The 17,469-nt window shown below is 49.2% G+C and overlaps 1 protein-coding gene across 4 annotated transcripts in view; it reads right to left on the minus strand.

Moving 5' to 3' along the window:
- The window catches only part of RTN1 (reticulon 1), a 253,834-nt gene that overhangs the window by 180,125 nt on the left and 56,240 nt on the right, over nucleotides 1–17,469 (minus strand). The window contains exon 3 of one of the 4 annotated variants that reach the window (XM_062181363.1): nucleotides 10,442–10,450. The exons of the other annotated variants lie outside the window; for them this stretch is intronic. Within the exon in view, the coding sequence (XP_062037347.1) occupies nucleotides 10,442–10,450 (9 nt within the window). The remainder of the gene's footprint in view (nucleotides 1–10,441; nucleotides 10,451–17,469) is intronic. 4 annotated transcript variants of the gene reach the window in all.

Here is a 17,469-nt window from a genome sequence, read left to right on the forward strand (position 1 = left end):
GACAGCACTAAACTGTTAACATCCACGGAATGAAAATCTCGGAAGGAGAATAGAGAATAAGGTAGAAAAATATTTGAAAAAATACTGGTGAAGAATTTTCCATGAAACTCCAAGCAGGTAAAACAAATAATATTTTTAAAATTTATTGATTTATTTGAAAGGCAGAGTTAGAGAGAGGACAAGACGGACAGAGAGAGAGATGTTCCACCTACTGATTCACTCCCCAAATGGTCCCCACAGCTGGGGCTGGGCCAGGCAGAGGCCACGAGCCAGGAGCTCCATCTGGGTCCCCCACATGGTGGCCGGGGCCCAAGCTCTCTGGCCATCTTCCACTGCTTTCCCACCTCCAATTAGCAGGGAGCTGGATTGGAAGTGGGGCAGCTGGGACTCAAACCAGTGCTCATATAGGATGCCGATGTTTTTTAAATATGTTTTTTTTTAGATGTTAGGTAGGAAGTCAGAAATTGAGCCTATGTGTATATGAGAAAGGCCTGAAGACCAGCACTCATTGCGGAAGCTCCAGAAGCCCAGCATCTTGTACTTCAAAGTCCTGCCCAGACCCTGATAACCTCCCAGGTGGTCCCAGCCCTTCCCCCAAGGAGAGCTCCCAGGAGAACACTCTCTCCTCAGGACCAAAGGGGTTACCTGATAACATGGAGCAAAAAAACCTTCTCAGACGCTCTAAGGGAAGCCCCCCTACTCTGCCCAGCACCAGCAAATCTGGGGAGGAATTTGCTAATTTTCACCCAACAAACTTTTCTGCTAGGACTCTCCATCCTTTTTCCTGGAGGAGAGGGGGAGGTGGGTAAACAGAGTCCTTTAAAAACCTAGGGAGTCCAAAGGGACCTTGCGCTCAGCCCTCCGCTGAGCCGCTCACCTGGCCTGCCCAGGTGTATTCTCTCCACTCAACCTTGTAACCTCACTCTCCCCCGGTCCCAGCGACTGGGCCCTCTCTCTCTGTCCCTTCCGTCCTGCCGATGCCCTACCCTCAATAAAGCCTCATGCCTCCGCTCTCTGTTTCACGCCTGAATTCTTTCTTGTGTGAAGACAAGAACTCCATGGCTTCCACGGCCCTCGCCCTCCAGTAACAAAAACACATCTATATACATGATACTCACACTGGTCAGAAACGAAGATGAGAAAATACTGAAGCCAGGGGGCCAGCGCTGTGGTGTAGCGGGTAAAGCTGCCACCTGCAGAGCCGGCATCCCATATGGACGCCGGTTCTAGTCCCGGCTGCTCCTCTTCCGATCCGGCTCTCTGCTGTGGCCCGGGAGGAAAGTGGAGGATGGCCCAAGTCCTTGGGTCCCTGCACCCACGTGAGAGACCCGGAAGAAGCTGCTGGCTCCTGGCTTCGGATCCGCGCAGCTCCGACCTATTGCGGCCAGTTGGGGAGTGAACCAGAAGATAGAAGATCTCTCTCTCGATCTCTCTCTCTCTCTCTGCCTCTCCTTCTCTCTGTGTGTGTAACTCTGACTTTCAAATGAATAAATAAATCTTTAAAAAAATACTGAAGCCAGACAAAGAAAAAAGAATCAGTACAGCTGGAAGAGCAAAGATAAGAATCACCGCAGCTCTCATCAGAAACTACGCAAGCCAGAAGACAGCAGAGTGGCCACTTTAAAGTGTTGAAGGGGGAAAATGTCAGTCCTAAATCGGACATTCAGCAGGAAGAATTTTCTTAGAATGAGGGAAAAAATCTTTTCTTAAAGATTTTATTTATTTATTTGAGAGGCAGAGTTACAGACCGTGAGAGGGAGAGACAGAGAGAGAAAGGTCCTCCATCCGATGGTTCACTCCCCAAATGGCCACAATGGCCGGAGCTGTGCTGACCTGAAGCCAGGATCCAGGAGCCCCCTCGTGGTATCCCACACAGGTGCAGGGGTCCAAGGACTTGGGCCATCTTCCACTGCTTTCCCAGGCCATAGCAGAGAGCTGGATTGGAAGAGGAGCAGCCGGGACTAGAACCAGCGCCCACATGGGATGCTGGCTCCACAGGTAGAGGATTAACCTACTGTGCCACGGCGCCAGAACCCAAAAATCAGATCTTTTTCTGATAAACTATAGGTAGGAGAATTCATGAGCAATAAAAGGAAAGTTACAGGCAGGGGCTGGTGCTGTGGTGAGGCAGTCAGCATCTTAAAGGAGCATTGGTTCGAGGCCCAGAAGCTCTGCTTCTGCTCCAGCTCCTGCCACCCACACAGGAAACCTGGATGGAGTTTCAGGCTCCTGGTTCTGGCCTGGCCCAGCTCCAGCCATTTGGAGAGTTAATCAGAGGATGGAAGATTCTCTCTCTCTCTCTCTCTCTCTGGTACTCTCCCTTTTAAAGAATTAAGATTTAAAAAGAGAGTGGGAGAAAAGTGACAGGAAGTTCTTCAGGAAGAAGATACGCATCAGATATACCCAATGAAGACCACTAGAGACTGCGAAGATGAGGGTACCTGTGAAAGATGCAAATGTCACTTTCAAGAACAGCTGGTGATGCAACAACAGCAAAGTCTTACTCCGAAAAGCACCAGACATGAGGGAGGGGAGGGAATCTTCTGTCACGGGGCTATGACACTACAGGTGCAGAGACATAGCGGTATTACAAGATGGACTTTGATAAGTTAATGTTTCTGATCTTGATAGTGGAGAGAATTTCTCAATGTTCAGTTCTTTCCACTCCATTTCATAGGAAAACTCAGTTAGTCCATGGCTAACACATGAAACCAAAAGCAGCCAAAAGCAAACACATTGGATGTCAACAGTGTTTGGCAAGTGTCTCCGATCCATTAGTGTGCTATTTCCCACTATGCAGCGTTTCCCCACGGCTCCCCATCACTCACCTGTGTTCCAATGTTGACTTGAGAAGTGGTGCCTGCACACCTGGTGGGCACCTGAGGTGTTTCAGACTGGTGAAGCTACTAGTGTTGAACGAAATCTGCACAATGAGCTTTCTTCTCTGGAGTTCATTTACCTAGCAGTAAAACGAATTCCATGAACGGCGTGAGGGTTGATTGACTACAACCTGTGACTTCCTGGCGGAAGAGAGAACAATGCTACGGAGAGGGGTTCCCTGCTCTGCGGAGTCACCGTCACTCGGGAGCTGGCTTGCAGTGCAGAACTCCAGCTAAGCCAAAGACATCCTGAATCTCAAACTGTGCTGGGCCAGAAAAACACAGGGCGCTCGGCCACAGAAGAGGGGGCCAACAGCTTCCCAATGCCCTTAAACACTGGGGGATGTGATTCCAATCTGTCCTGGGTCTGAATCTGGGCTGAAAGAGGATCTGAGTTTGCATTTGCTTTGGCATTAGAAAACAATCCTTCACCAAGATTTCAGCTGGTGAGACACACTGTTCACACTGAATGTTTACCAGTGATCTTATATGAAGCTGCATTTGGAATTCAGTGGTGCGTTCGGAATTTATGTATTTGCCATTCAAGATGTGCTTTAGTTACTATTTCACTAGCCAAGGAGTCACAGGGAGAGAAAACAGAGGCCTCTGGACTGTCCAAGAATTTTCCAACAGCTTAACCAATTTTGCCCTCTTAATATCTCACCATAACCTAAACCAAAATCTCACCTGCTAAAGTGGCAATGAATTTTAATTGCATTGAGACATCTTTTTTCTTCAGCTAGACTGATGTGAAAATCTTACTGAGTCTGAGAGGTCAGGTGCCACCTTTTCGCCTGTCTAAAAGTAGCAATTCAATGCAAACACTTTTCAAAGAAAATGTCACTTGGCTTTTACTAGAGATTTACTTACTTATTTATTTGAATGGCAGAGCAACAGAAAGAGGCATCTTAAATCTGCTGATTCATTCTCCAAATGGCTGCAATAGCCAGGATGGAGCCAGGTCAAAGCCAGGAGCCAGGAGCCAGGAACCCAGGAACCCAGCTATCCCATTCCCTGACGTGGGTGGCAAGGACCTAAGCACTTGGGCCGTCATCCAGTGCCTTCCCAGATATATTAGCCAGAAGCTGGATGGAAGTGGAGCAGCAGGACTCAAACAAGCGCTCCAATCAGGGATGCTGGCCTCAAAAGATCACTTTTACAGAGAAACCGAGTAGAGAACTTACAGGTGACATTTAATTCTCTCCGTCAGCTTTCACTGCTTTTAAAACGAGTCGACACAAAAACCCACCATCCCTTGGTGAAAGTGAGAAAGAAAACATGTCATCTGCTCTGGGATCAACGCATACGCCTGGGCCTGGGCCGAAGAAAACAGCTGTCTATCTCAATGAAATCACAAGGACAGGAAGTCTCTGATTCTCCCATGAGGAAACACAGCTGCAGAGTGGACACCTGCAATCAGAGTGCCTGGGGCCTGATCGGATCGCCCGTCACGGAGATGGCAAGAGCTGGTGCTGAAGGAGACACTGAGCTGTGTGTGACGCGTCCCTACCCGCGAGGCACTTTGTTGAGTGACCGGTGTGGCAAGCTAATCATTCGATCCACACGTGAAAGGTTTCCAGGCCTTTAAATGAGTCCTTCCCCTCCAGGAGGGGCACTGGCATCTCAGGGAGTGAATGGCCTACTTCCCTCCAAGGCCAGGTCTCTACACTCAAAGCAGATAACCAGGGCGGCTACCCAGATAATTCAGGCCACCCACATCCACTCCGGCCTGAATTATTCAAGAGAAAAAGCAACCTTCCTTTGCAGGAGCTGGTCTCCGCTGCAATTCGGGGGGCTTGAGATTCCCCAGCATCTCCTTACTGGGGGCATCAGCATGGCTGACAGCCTCCGAAAAGCAGTGAGGTCACAGTACTAACGTGGCCCACTCCTTCCTGTCTCAACCTCTCCGGCTGGACGCCTCTCGCTTTGTTTTCCATTCTAAACAGCAGGCTCCTTGCCCGAGCTGTACTACCTGAGACCTCAGGGAGAGACCAGGTAAACAGCCAGGAGACTAAGCAGGTGGGTGGTTCAGGCCCCTGGGTTTGGAGGATTCAGAAAGCTGAAGCCCTGCGGGCCTGTGCTTTGTTGGTTGCCTGTGACAAAGACCTTTCCCACGCTTAGTGTCTTGTTTACTTGATTACGTTTAAGCTTTTTATTCCCGGATAGTTTTGGGTTTGCAGAAAACTTGTGAAGATAGTACAGAAGTGCTAGATACCACACACCCAGCCTCCTCTAGTAATGTCATTTTTTTTTAAAGATTTTTATTTATTTATTTGAGAGGTAGAGTTACAGACAGTGAGAGGAGAGACTGAGAGAGAGGTCTTCCTTCCATTGGTTCACTCTCCAATGGCCGCAACAGCTGGAGCTGCGCAGATCTGGAGCCAGGAGCCAGGAGCTTCTTCCTGGTCGCCCACGTGGGTGCAGGGGCCCAAGGACTTGGGCCATCTTCTACTGCTATCCCAGGCCACAGCAGAGAGCTGGATTGGAAGAGGAGCAGCCGGGACTAGAACCCGGTGCCCAAATAGGATGCTGGCGCTGCAGACGGGGATTAACCTACTGTGCCACGGTGCCAGACCCTCTAGTAATGTCTTAAGTTAGTATGATACAAGAGGGGATTTCAAAAAGTTGGTAGAGGGGCCGGCCCCATGGTTCACTTGGTTGGTCCTCCACCTGCGGCGCCAGCATCCCATTGTGGGCACCAGGTTCTGGTCCTGGTTTCTCCTCTTCCAGTCCAGCTCTCTGCTGTGGCCTGGGAGGGCAGTGGAGCATGGCCCAAGTGCTTGGGCCCCTGCATCTGCATGGGAGACCAGGAAGAAGCACGTGGCTCCTGGCTTCAGATCGGTGCAGCGCCGGCCGTGGCAGCCATTTGGGGAGTGAACCAACAGAAGGAAAACCTTTCTCTCTCTGTCTCTCTCTCTCTCACTGTCTATAACTCTACCTGTCCAAAAAAAAAAAAAAAAAAGTTGGTGGAAAATGGAATTAAGAGATAAGTTTATTTTGCTACCAAAAAAAGTTTTTGAAGCCATGCATACAAAAGTCCTTGGGTCCCTACACCCACGTAGGAAACTCAGAAGAAGCTCCTGACTGCTGGCTTCAGATTGGCTCAGCCCTGGCCATTGTGGCCATTTGGGGAATGAACCAGTGAATTAAACATCTGTCTCTCCCTCTCTTTCTAGAACTCTAACTTTCAAATAAATAAATAAGTGAATCTTCAAGTCTTTGCAGGAACCAACCAGGTGAAGAAGAGGGTAGGTACAAGCGCAGCATGGTAGCTAGACAGCACGGTGTGTATGGGAAACAAAACGAGTTGCTGATGCTGGAGTGTCAAGTGTGCAGTCAAGGCTGACCCTGAAAGTGGCTGGCCCAGGAGATGAGGTCACAGCAGGGAGACCCCCATCCCACCACAAGAGCCAGTGTTTCAAGCTGGAGCCCAGTGACCTCCAAGGACAGGTGCACAAGACAAACCACTACGGTGCTGGAAGAAATATAAAGGAGCTTCTACAGGTAGGTACGTTTTGAAACTAAAGTAACTTCATTAATACCTAACTTCAAAAAGTTCATGGAAAACAGAATTAAAAGATGTTTGTTTTGGTGCAAATAAAATATTTAAGTCTGTGCACAATGTCCTCTGTACTAAGCATTTCCATGAACTTCTGGAAGATCTCTGCTGTGTGAACTGACATGGATTCCCGCATGGTGCCTGTGTTTTTTGACACTTGTGTGTCTCTCAGCGCAGGGAGATTACCAAGGGAAGGGAGTGAGCTGCCAGCAGGCTATGACAGCACCGTCTACATGCACTCAGTTAAGAATCCTGGAAGACGCCACGCCCTAGTTTGATTAATCTAACACCCAAAAAGTGAGCAAGTGGCTTAAACTGACTGTAGCGAACACACACAGACATAGTAATTCCAGCAGTTATAATGCAAACAAGGAAATGACCAGAAAATGGGCTGATGGTTGTACTCTGATCTCCCCTTCAACCACATGCCAAGCTAACCTCAGTGACAATTTAATCAGATCTGGCCATGGGAATGGGTCTTGATAAGTAAAATATGGAACTTTGTTTGCTATTGATAAACAGGATCACATCTTAGGTATGCTGCTTACTCAAATATGAGATAATGTCAACATATCAGCTTTTCATTACTGCAACTAAAATGCCTCTCAGGCACTTCTGAGGAAGGAAGGAGGATTTGGGCTGTGGCCTGGGAAAGCAGTAGAAGATGGCTCAAGTCCTTGGGCCCTTGCACCCGTGTGGGAGACCTGGAACAAGCTCCTGGCTTCAGAAGGGTGCAGCTCTGGCCGTTGTGATCAATTTGGGAGTGAACCAGCGGATGGAAGATGCCCCCCCCCACCTGCCTCTCCTCTCTCTGTGTAACTTTGACTTTCAAATAAATAAATAAATCTTTTTTAAAAATTTGGCTTGGGAAGAGAACTGGCATGAACTTTTTTTTTTTTTTGACAGGCAGAGTGGATAGTAAGAGAGAGAGACAGAGAGAAAGGTCTTCCTTTTTGCCCTTGGTTCACCCTCCAATGGCCGCTGCGGCCGGCACATCGCGCTAATCCGAAGCCAGGAGCCAGGTGCTTCTCCTGGTCTCCCATGCGGGTGCAGAGCCCAAGGACTTGGGCCATCCTCCACTGCCTTCCCGGGCCATGGCAGAGAGCTGGCCTGGAAGAGGGGCAACCGGGATAGAATCCGGCGCCCCGACCAGGACTAGAACCCGGTGTGCCGGCGCTGCAAGGCGGAGGATTAGCCTGTTAAGCCACGGCGCCGGCCTGGGCATGAACATTTATTTATTTATTTATTTTTGACAGGCAGAGTGGACCGTGAGAGAGAGACAGAGAGAAAGGTCTTCCTTTGCCGTTGGTTCACCCTCCAATGGCCGCCGCGGTAGGCGCACCGCGCTGATCCGATGGCAGGAGCCAGGTGTTTATCCTGGTCTCCCATGGGGTGCAGGGCCCAAGGACTTGGGCCATCCTCCACTGCACTCCCTGGCCACAGCAGAGAGCTGGCCTGGAAGAGGGGCAACCGGGACAGAATCCGGTGCCCCGTGGGCATGAACATTTTTAAAATGTACTCAGGGCTGTTGTTGTGGTGTAGCAAGTAAAGCCACGGCCTGCAGTGCTGGAATCCCATATGGGTACTGATTCAAGTCCCAACTGTTCCACTTCCGATCCAGCTCTCTGCTGTGGCCTGGGAAAGCAGTAGAAGATGGCCCTGCACTGGCATGGGAGACCCAGAAGAAGCTCCTGGCTCCTGGCTCTAGATTGGCTCAGCTCTCGCCATTGCTGCCATCTGGGGAGTAAACCAGTGGATGGAAGACCTCTCTCTCTCTCTGTCTGCCTCTGTGTCTCTGTAACTATGTCTTTCACATAAATAAATATTTTTTAAAAACATACTCAGTAAATGCAATTGGGGCTGAGAATCACAGCTTCATTCACCAAAAGCAGTTCTTTGTATATTTTACCAGTAAAAGAGATTCTAATGAAACTGAGACATGTTAAAACCCCAGTGTTTCCATCCAACTGTGTGGAAACTCCCACATTGTATAATTTGTACTAATGTGAGTCTTTTCAAATAGGCAGCCGCATCTTTAATGCATAATGAGGAATACACAACTGTAGGCAACACTGAAAAGCTTTAAAGGTTGGCTCCAGGTTTAGGGTGCTCCAGTTTGTAAATGCTTTGCCAACTGTGATGACTGGGTACCAACAGGATTTGGCTCCCCAAACTCAAGCAGACATCTAACTCCGAAGTCTTGTGCTAATGGTGATGGATTAAGGATGGAGACTTTATCCAACTATGGTGGCAGGGAGGTGGGCCCGCTGGGAGGTCTTTGGGTTGTGGGGAGCAAGGCCTTGGAAGGCAGGTTGCACAGGAGGGTTGGTTGTAGCAGATGCGTGTGCTCTCTCTGTCTCTCTGCTCCACGTGCGCTGTGTGATCCTTCCTCATTGTGCCCCTGGATTCTCCCACCAGTGCCAGTCCCAGTGGGATTGGCTGATCTTGGACTGTGAACTGGGACTGTGAGCTGGATCGGAAGTGGAGCAGTTGGGACTCCAACCGGCACCCATGTGGGATGCTGGCACTGCAGGCAGTGGCTTTACCCGCTACGCCACAGCACCAGCCCCAAGCCAAATTTTTTTAAATAAATAAATTTATTTATTTGAAAGGCAGAAATACAGAGAGAGAGAAGGAGAGAGAGCCAGAGAGAGATCTTCCCTATGCTGGTTCACTCCTCAAATGGCTGCAATGGCTGGAGCTGGGCCAGGCAGAAGCCAGGAGCCAGGAGCGTCTTCCGGGTCCTCCCACATGGGTAGCAGGAATCCAAGCATTTGGTCCATCTGCTGCTTTCCCAGGCGCATGAACAGGGAGCTGGATCAGAAGCACAGCAGCCAGGACTTGAATCGCTGCCCATATGGGATGCTGATGTTGCAGGAGGCGGCTTAACCCTCTAAGCCACAGTGCTGGCCCCTTCCCAAGCCAATTAAACCAGAATCTCCACACATCTTTCCTTAGAAAGGAAGGAAGTCTGCAGTGATAGGACCCCCTGGAGAAACCCACTCTCTGCATCATTCACAAGAAAATCCCTGCTATACAAAGTTAAAGCTAGCATTGCACAGCCTGCTATAAGAGATCATGAAGGTGCAGTCGGTTCTGATATGACATAGCATTCATAGAAATCACCACACCACACTATGCAAGACTGTGATAAAACCCACGGGGTGGGGATGGGTATTTGTGTTTGGCCCACCAACGAAGATACCCACATCCCATATTGGAGTGCCCAGGTTCAAGTCCAGACTCCACTCCAAATTCCAGCTTTCTGGGAGGCAACAGGTGATGGTTCAAGGAGTTGGGTCCCTACCACCCATGTGGGAGACTCGAATTGAGTTCCCAGTTTCTGGCTTCAGTCTGGCTCAGCTTTAGCTACTGCAGGAACCGGTAAACCAGCAGACGCGAGTGCGAGTGTCCCTTTTTCTCTCTCTGTCTCTCTTTCTGCCTCTCACATAAATAAATAAATAATACTTTTTTTTTTTAAAGAAAACCAGTAGGGCTTATTGAGGACAGCACTCAAAAACTTCACTAGTGACATACAGATTTCTTTTAAAGACATAGATTTATTGAAAATGAAAGTAGTTTTTACAAGTGTTCAATGGTTAAGAAAAACACAAATATAGGGTACGCCAAATGGTTCGTGGAAAACTGAATCAAAACGTTAAGTATGTTTTGGTGCAAAAATATTGAAATTCAGCCACATTCAAATGTTCATGAAAATGCCCATCTGAAAAAATACGCATTGATTGTAAACATTTCTGCACCAGAATAAGCTGATTTTTTAAATTGCATTTTCCCACAAACATTCTAAAGTCTCCTCATGTGTAAGAAATTTGGCACTGTACCTGAAGCTCGTGGGAACAGAAAGGGTGCTTGGGTGCAGAAAGGGCTGGGGCTTTGGGTTTTGTGAAGTGGCAAAGAAGGGTCATCTGAAATTGGGTGGAAACGACAACACCAGATGTGAACAAGTGCACCTCCCATCACACGTGAACAAGACACAGTCAACTCAGAGTTGCTGGCAGATGTTGAGGTGTGTGTGTGTTTTGTGAACGTACTGATTCCTATGTGGGTTGATTGGACTGTTTCCTGTGCTCAGTGTTTCTCATGGATGAAGCTGCCTAAGAAAACATGACATTTGTGCGATGCTCAAAGTATTCCCTAGTAAATCGGTTGTGTGGAATGAACTCCTATCTTTAAGCAAGCATTGTAACAAAACGGAGTGTACTAAAACCTTCACAAACAACACACTGAAATATGGTATACCCTTTCAATGATTGCAATGAGATGGAGAAGAGTCAAGAAAACATTTTGCATCACATCAAGGTTTGCTGGTTATCTCACTGAAAGAAATTACAAGAGTTGTTGAACTTTTAAGTTGTGTTACCCATTTTTCTTTTGGAAGAAAAGACAAGAAATCTTGTCTCTTGAGCCTAATCTAGACTTTTTTAGGGTGACAAATGCCTCTGTTTGGATTGCTATCACCCACATGAGAGACCTCAGTTGGGTTCCGGGCTCCTGGCTTCATCTTGGCCCAGCCTTGACTGTTCCTAGGCATTTGAGTAGTAAACTAGTAGATGGAAGTTCTCTCGCTCGCTCTCTCTCTCTCCCCCTCTTCAAATAAAATAAAAATAAATTTTATAAATAAATTAACACATGCAAATCCTCTTCACAGTAAAGGTGGCATTTTAACCATAAAGTAGAAAGTCAAGGTTTTCCGAAGGAGATGGGAAAGAGCATTTTGAAAATGAGTAATTTGAAATGATTCCACTATTGGGTATTTTTTTTGCTGGAAATGGTGTGTGTTATATATAAAAACACTTACATCTGCATACACTAAATTGGAAACTGAATTTCTCAATCCACCTAAAAATCTTCCCTGAGGATTTCCTGTGGATTTTTAAACCATTAAAAGTAGAAAAAGCGGGGCCGGCGCCATGGTGTAGTGGGTTAATCCTCTGCCTGCAGCGCCGGCATCCCATATGGGCGCTGGTTCTAGTCCTGGCTGCTCCTCTTCCAATCCAGCTCTCTGCTGGGAAAGCAGTAAAAAAAAGGATGGCCCAAGTGCTTGGGCCCCTGCACCTGTGTGGGAGACCCTGAAGAAGCTCCTGGTTCCTGGCTTCAGATCAGCACAGCTCCGACCCTTGTGGCCATTTGGGGAGTGAACCAACAGAAGGAAGACATCTCTCTCTGTCCCTTCCTCTCACTGTCTGTAACTCTACCTTTTAAAATAAAGAAACAAAATCTTAAAAAAAAAAAAAGTAGAAAAAGTGAGCCATTGCTGTGGTGTACTGTGTAAAGGCGGTGCCGGCAACCAATATGGGAGCTGGTTCAAGCCCCGGCTGCTCCACTTCCAATCCAGCTCTCTGCTGTGGCCTGGGAAAGCAGTAGAAGATGGCCCGAGTCCTTGGGCCCCTGCACCCGCGTGGGAATACCCGGAAGAAGCTCCTGGCTCCTGGGTTCAGATCAGCCCAGCTCTGGCTGTTGCGGCCATCTGGGGAGTGAAACAGTGATTGGAAGACCTCTCTCTCTGCCTCTGCCTTTCTGTAACTCTGCCTTTCAAATAAAAATAAATAAATCAATCTTTAAAAAAAAAAAAGTAGAAAAAGCATCACTTCCAATTAGCTTACAAAGAAAGTTATCAGGGAAGATGAAGATTAGCTGGCCAAGTTTAATTAAAAAAAATTGCATTATTAGTGGATGAGACTGAAAAATAACTATCTCAGTTTCTTAGGATCAACCAATGATCTACTTTATCCTGTTAGAACACATCTCTCTTAGTGAGATGTGAGGCTACTCTGAGAAACTAGCGGAAAAGTGAAACCAAAAGCTGATTATTCAGATGTAAACCAATTTTGAAATCCACACATAAGTTGTTCACTAAAAATGTCGCAGGAGGCCGGCGCTGTGGCTCACTAGGCTAATCCTCCGCCTTGCAGCGCCGGCACACCGGGTTCTAGTCCCGGTCGGGGCACCGATCCTGTCCCGGTTGCCCCTCTTCCAGGCCAGCTCTCTGCTGTGGCTAGGGAGTGCAGTGGAGGATGGCCCAAGTGCTTGGGTCCTGCACCCCATGGGAGACCAGGAGAAGCACCTGGCTCCTGCCATCGGATCAGCGCGGTGCGCCGGCCGCAGCGCGCCAACCGCGGCGGCCATTGGAGGGTGAACCAACGGCAAAGGAAGACCTTTCTCTCTGTCTCTCTCTCACTGTCCACTCTGCCTGTCAAAAAAAAAAAAAAAAAAGTCGCAGGAAATGTCGCATTGTGAAAAAAATAACAATTCTTAATTTCATTTTTTCCAAGAACTTTTTGACGAACACTCGTATCTTTTTTCAGATTTGACAGCCAATAAAACCAAGCATAAGTGAAGATTGGAGACAGACTTTCAGCTCACGCCTTCAAAAAGTCAGCTAAGACTCCAAAAACTTAAAAAAGATTGAAAATGTTAAATCACACTCATATAGATCTATTTTGTTCACTATTGAGAGAAAAGTTTCCATATTGTTAAAAAATAACAAAATATAAAAATATTTAAATATTTATCCTTAACATCCTTTTTAGTTATGTCTAGTAAATAATTAGTACATGTGTATAGTCTGAAAATAAATAAAAATATAAATGGATTTACAAGTTCATGAAAGTGGAATTTAAATCTAAGTTTTTTTGGTCCAAAAATTTTTGAAATCCATGTATAGCTAGGGATGTTTAAACAGCTCATGAAAATGCATAGTATGAAAAAACTATGCATAGATATCAAACATTTTTGCAACAAAGTAAATATCTTTTCACATCTTTTAACTCTGCTCCCATGATTGACTGAAGTAGCTTCATACATGAATATAATGTTTTGATAGATAACATCATCAAAAAAGTTTGCGACCACTGACAGGAGAACAGCTGGCACTTACTCAACTGACATTGCTGGAAACACGTTGGAGGGTTTCGTTTTCTCCGGAGAAGGAAGCCAGGGCATGGGCAGTTCCAGGCTAGGACTCCTGTGCGCCCAGACCCCCACCCTTCCTCAAAGCCTTACTTGACAATGGATCTGCCCTCTCGCACAGGCTGGCTGCTGCATCCTAGACACCACATCCCCATTCCAGGCAGGAAGAAGAGGGATATGCAAGGGAAGACAGACAGAACATGCACACAGGGCCATCCCCTAAGGCTCCTACCGACAGGGCGCCTCGGCAAAGTGAGCAGAAAGCCCGACCGCCGGCTGGCTGCATGCTGGCAGTGGGGAGTGCAGGGAGACCCTGTCCTAGGAGGAGGCCAGGCCAGGGCAGGCACTGCGGTCTGGAGCTGCCCGGGAGGGATCCGCAGCTCTAAGGCTGTGAAGGGGAGAAGCCGCCCTCACTGCTCGCCTTCCCCACTCACTCCCACACGTTTGACCACTAGCTCATTTGTGCAGACAACAGTCTCGCTGGTCTTCCATGGCTCTAACGCGTCAGACTGGTGCCTACTTCAGAATATTCTCTGGGAAATCCAGCTTGGAAATTCTGAAGACTAACGCCTAGGTGATCGCAGCCATTCACCCGCGGAAAGCAATCTTAATGATTTTAGGCGACTCCAGGCAACCCCAGCAGAGAACTAAATAGAAAATGTTCATAGCTTAGGACAGCCCAGTTCTCTGGGATGATTTTATCCTGATCAGGAAATAGAACCCTGGTCTACCCTCTTCCTGATTTGTTTGGGATCTTTTTTGCTCTGCAATAGTTAGAAGCAGCTACTTTGTCAAAGCAGCAGAAACAATACAACTTAGTGCTGCGGTCGTGTGTTGTCACAACAGTGAGCGCACGCAGGCTATTTCCTATTGCTCAAGACTCAGCCTCATGCATTATTCATCTCCCCCACACGGCAGAAATTAATGCTGAGATGCAATCACTTGGGCAAAGACGGCTTGGATTTACTCTGAAAAATGACTTCTTCCCAGAGAGCTACTTTCTTTCCGGTCACTACTGCAGGCGCCGACACCCCTCCTGGAGCCACTGTACTCTCTGCTCTCCTGCGCCCTGCACAGCCTAAGGCTCTGTTCTGTAACTGGAAAGCCAACTGGCATTTCCCGCTTGGATCGGACACCATGAGGGTGACAGCTCCGCAGGAACGGAAGTAGAGTGGCTCCACGGTACAGGCTACCCCTCCCCCAGCCCACAGGAGCCTTCTGTCTGCTGCTGCCTCGGACAGATCCCTGCACGCTGTCCTTTCTCCCTTTCCTTCCTAAATCTCTCCCCGGACTTTAAAAACGATGTCCACCCTGGCCCTTGAGCTCGCACTGCTATGCTAGGCTAACTCCCAGCTTTCTCGTGCTGCAAACACCGAGAGGCAGTGGGCATGCCTTCACGCACTTGAGTTCCCGCCACCCAGGTGGGAAACCTGGATTGAGTCCCTGGCTCCTGGCTCTGACCCCGGCCCAGTCTCAGCTGTTGCAGGCCTTTAGAGTGTGAACCACTGGATGGAAGCTCTCTGTAGCTTTCTCCCCCTGCCCTGTGTGTGTGAGGGGTGGGGGTGGGTGGGTGAGTGTGTGGGGGTGGGGTGGGGGTTGTGTGTGGGGGGGTATATGTGTGTGTAGGGGTGTGTGTGTGTGTGTGTGTGTTTGGGTGTGTGTGTGTGAGTATAGGTGTATGTGGGTGGGTAGGTATATGTGGGGGGAGGCGGTGGTTGTGTGCGTGTATATGACTGTGTGGGTGTGTGTGGGTGTGTGGCGGTGGGGTGGGGGTTGTATGGGGAGGTATATGTGTGTGTAGGTATATGTGGGTGGGTGGAGGTGTGTGTGAGTGTGTGTGTGTGGAGCGGGGGCTGTGTGGGTATGTGTGTGTGCATATGTGTGTGTGTAGGTGTGTGGGTGGGGCGGGGTTTGTGTGGGTGTATGTGTGTGTGGGTTGGGTGGCTGGGTGGGAGGTTGTGTCTGTGTGCATGTAGATGTATGTGTGTGTGTAGGTGTGTGGGTGGGGCAGGGTTTGTGTGGGTATATGTGTGTGTGGGAGTTGGGTGGCTGGGTGGGAGGTTGTGTCTGTGTGCATGTAGATGTGTGTGTGTGTGTGTAGGTGTGTGGGTGGAGCGGGGTTTGTGTGGGTATATTGTGTGGGGGTTGGGTGGCTGGGTGGGGGTGTGTCTGTGTGCAGGTAGATGTATGTGTGTGTGTAGGTGTGTGGGTGGGGCAGGGTTTGTGTGGGTATATTGTGTGGGGGTTGGGTGGCTGGGTGGGGGTGTGTCTGTGTACATGTAGGGGTGTGTGTGTGTGTGTAGGTGTGTGGGTGGGGCGGGGTTTGTGTGGGTATATATGTGTGTGTGGGTTGGGTGGCTGGGTGGGGGTGTGCCTGTGTGCATGTAGATGTGTGTGTGTGTGTGTGTAGGTGTGTGGGTGGGGTGGGGTTTGTGTGGGTATATGTGTGTGTGGGTTGGGTGGCTGGGTGGGGGGTGTGTCTGTGTACATGTAGATGTGTGTGTGTGTGTGTAGGTGTGTGGGTGGGGCGGGGTTTGTGTGGGTATATTGTGTGGGGGTTGGGTGGCTGGGTGGGGGTGTGTCTGTGTGCATGTAGATGTGTGTGTGTGTAGGTGTGTGGGTGGGGTGGGGTTTGTGTGGGTATATGTGTGTGTGGGTTGGGTGGCTGGGTGGGGGTGTGTCTGTGTACATGTAGATGTGTGTGTGTGTAGGTGTGTGGGTGGGGTGGGGTTTGTGTGGGTGTATGTGTGTGTGGGTTGGGTGGCGGGGTGGGGGGTGTGTCTGTGTGCATGTAGATGTGTGTTTGTGTAGGTGTGTGGGTGGGGCGGGGTTTGTGTGGGTATATTGTGTGGGGGTTGGGTGGCTGGGTGGGGGTGTGTCTGTGTGCATGTAGATGTGTGTGTGTGTGTAGGTGTGTGGGTGGGGCGGGGTTTGTGTGGGTATATGTGTGTGTGGGTTGGGTGGCTGGGTGGGGGTGTGTCTGTGTACATGTAGGTGTGTGTGTGTGTGTGAGTGAACCCTACATAGCCTCGTGGTTGTCCTGGTCTCTCTGAGGGTGGTCCACACTGTCTTCACCTCCTCAACTCCATTCTCTCACTTCTCATGACAAGGTCCTGGCCTTGTCAACCAGTTCCTGCAGCGCCCGGCCTGTCTTCTGGTCTCCTTGGAAACCTGCCTTCCCTGCTCAGAGGAACAGCAGGCAGCCCACGGCGGCCCTCCTTCCCCATCCCGGCTCTCGCCCTTCAGCCCTCCTCCGGCCCTACCAGTCCTCGCTCCGCCTTTCCAGCACGTGACTCTCCTTCGAGTCCTCCTTCCTTCGCTTCCGGCTTGCTGCTTCCTGGCTCCCTGCCTCCAGCCGCCCTGCTCCTCTGCTGTCTCCTGGGTAGTTTGTCAGCTGCAGACTTCCTGTCTTTGCTCAGGGCCCCTTGCTCCTGCCTCTGCACCAATCACCGAGCCACCTGTTCTGCGACTGAGACACGAGTCCCCCTGTGCAGCCTCCCTCACACCAATAGTATAGTCAACGTCCCCCACTCTGCGCACAGAGGCACAATTTCTCTCTCCCTGATGCCTGAGTGTAGGATCGCTGTCTTCTCTTTTGTGAGTATCTAACCCTGGATGCGTGATTTCCGAGGCTGACGTACGCCGGCACACACACACACACACACAGTTACTGGGGTGATGAATGAACGCGCATTCAGATCTGTTGTGAAGAACAACCTAACCATTTCCATGGAGGCCTCTGCATGCTCCACCCACCTCCACTGGCGCCCTGTCCATTTCTCTCCTACCACAGACCTGACAAGAGTAACCTGGCCTCTGTCCGCCTTCTCCAACCCCCAGGGAGCTCCTAGGGGATCGGATTTAGCTCAGTATCTCCAGCATCTCTTACAGTACCTGAGACAGAATAGGGGAGTAAACAACACCCATTTATTGCAATAGAAATGAGTTTTGCGATGGAAGACTCAAACCAGGAAACCAGGTTGCGATCAACACTCAAGGTAAAATTAAGACTGGGGAGTGGAGACAAGGATCACATCATAAACCCTCAGTGGCATGAAGGATGGCTTTACAAATGTTTCAAAGGCAAATTTCTGCAAGAAT

This window comes from Lepus europaeus, chromosome 22 (assembly GCF_033115175.1).
Source record: "Lepus europaeus isolate LE1 chromosome 22, mLepTim1.pri, whole genome shotgun sequence".
NCBI classification, from domain to species: Eukaryota; Metazoa; Chordata; class Mammalia; order Lagomorpha; family Leporidae; genus Lepus; species Lepus europaeus.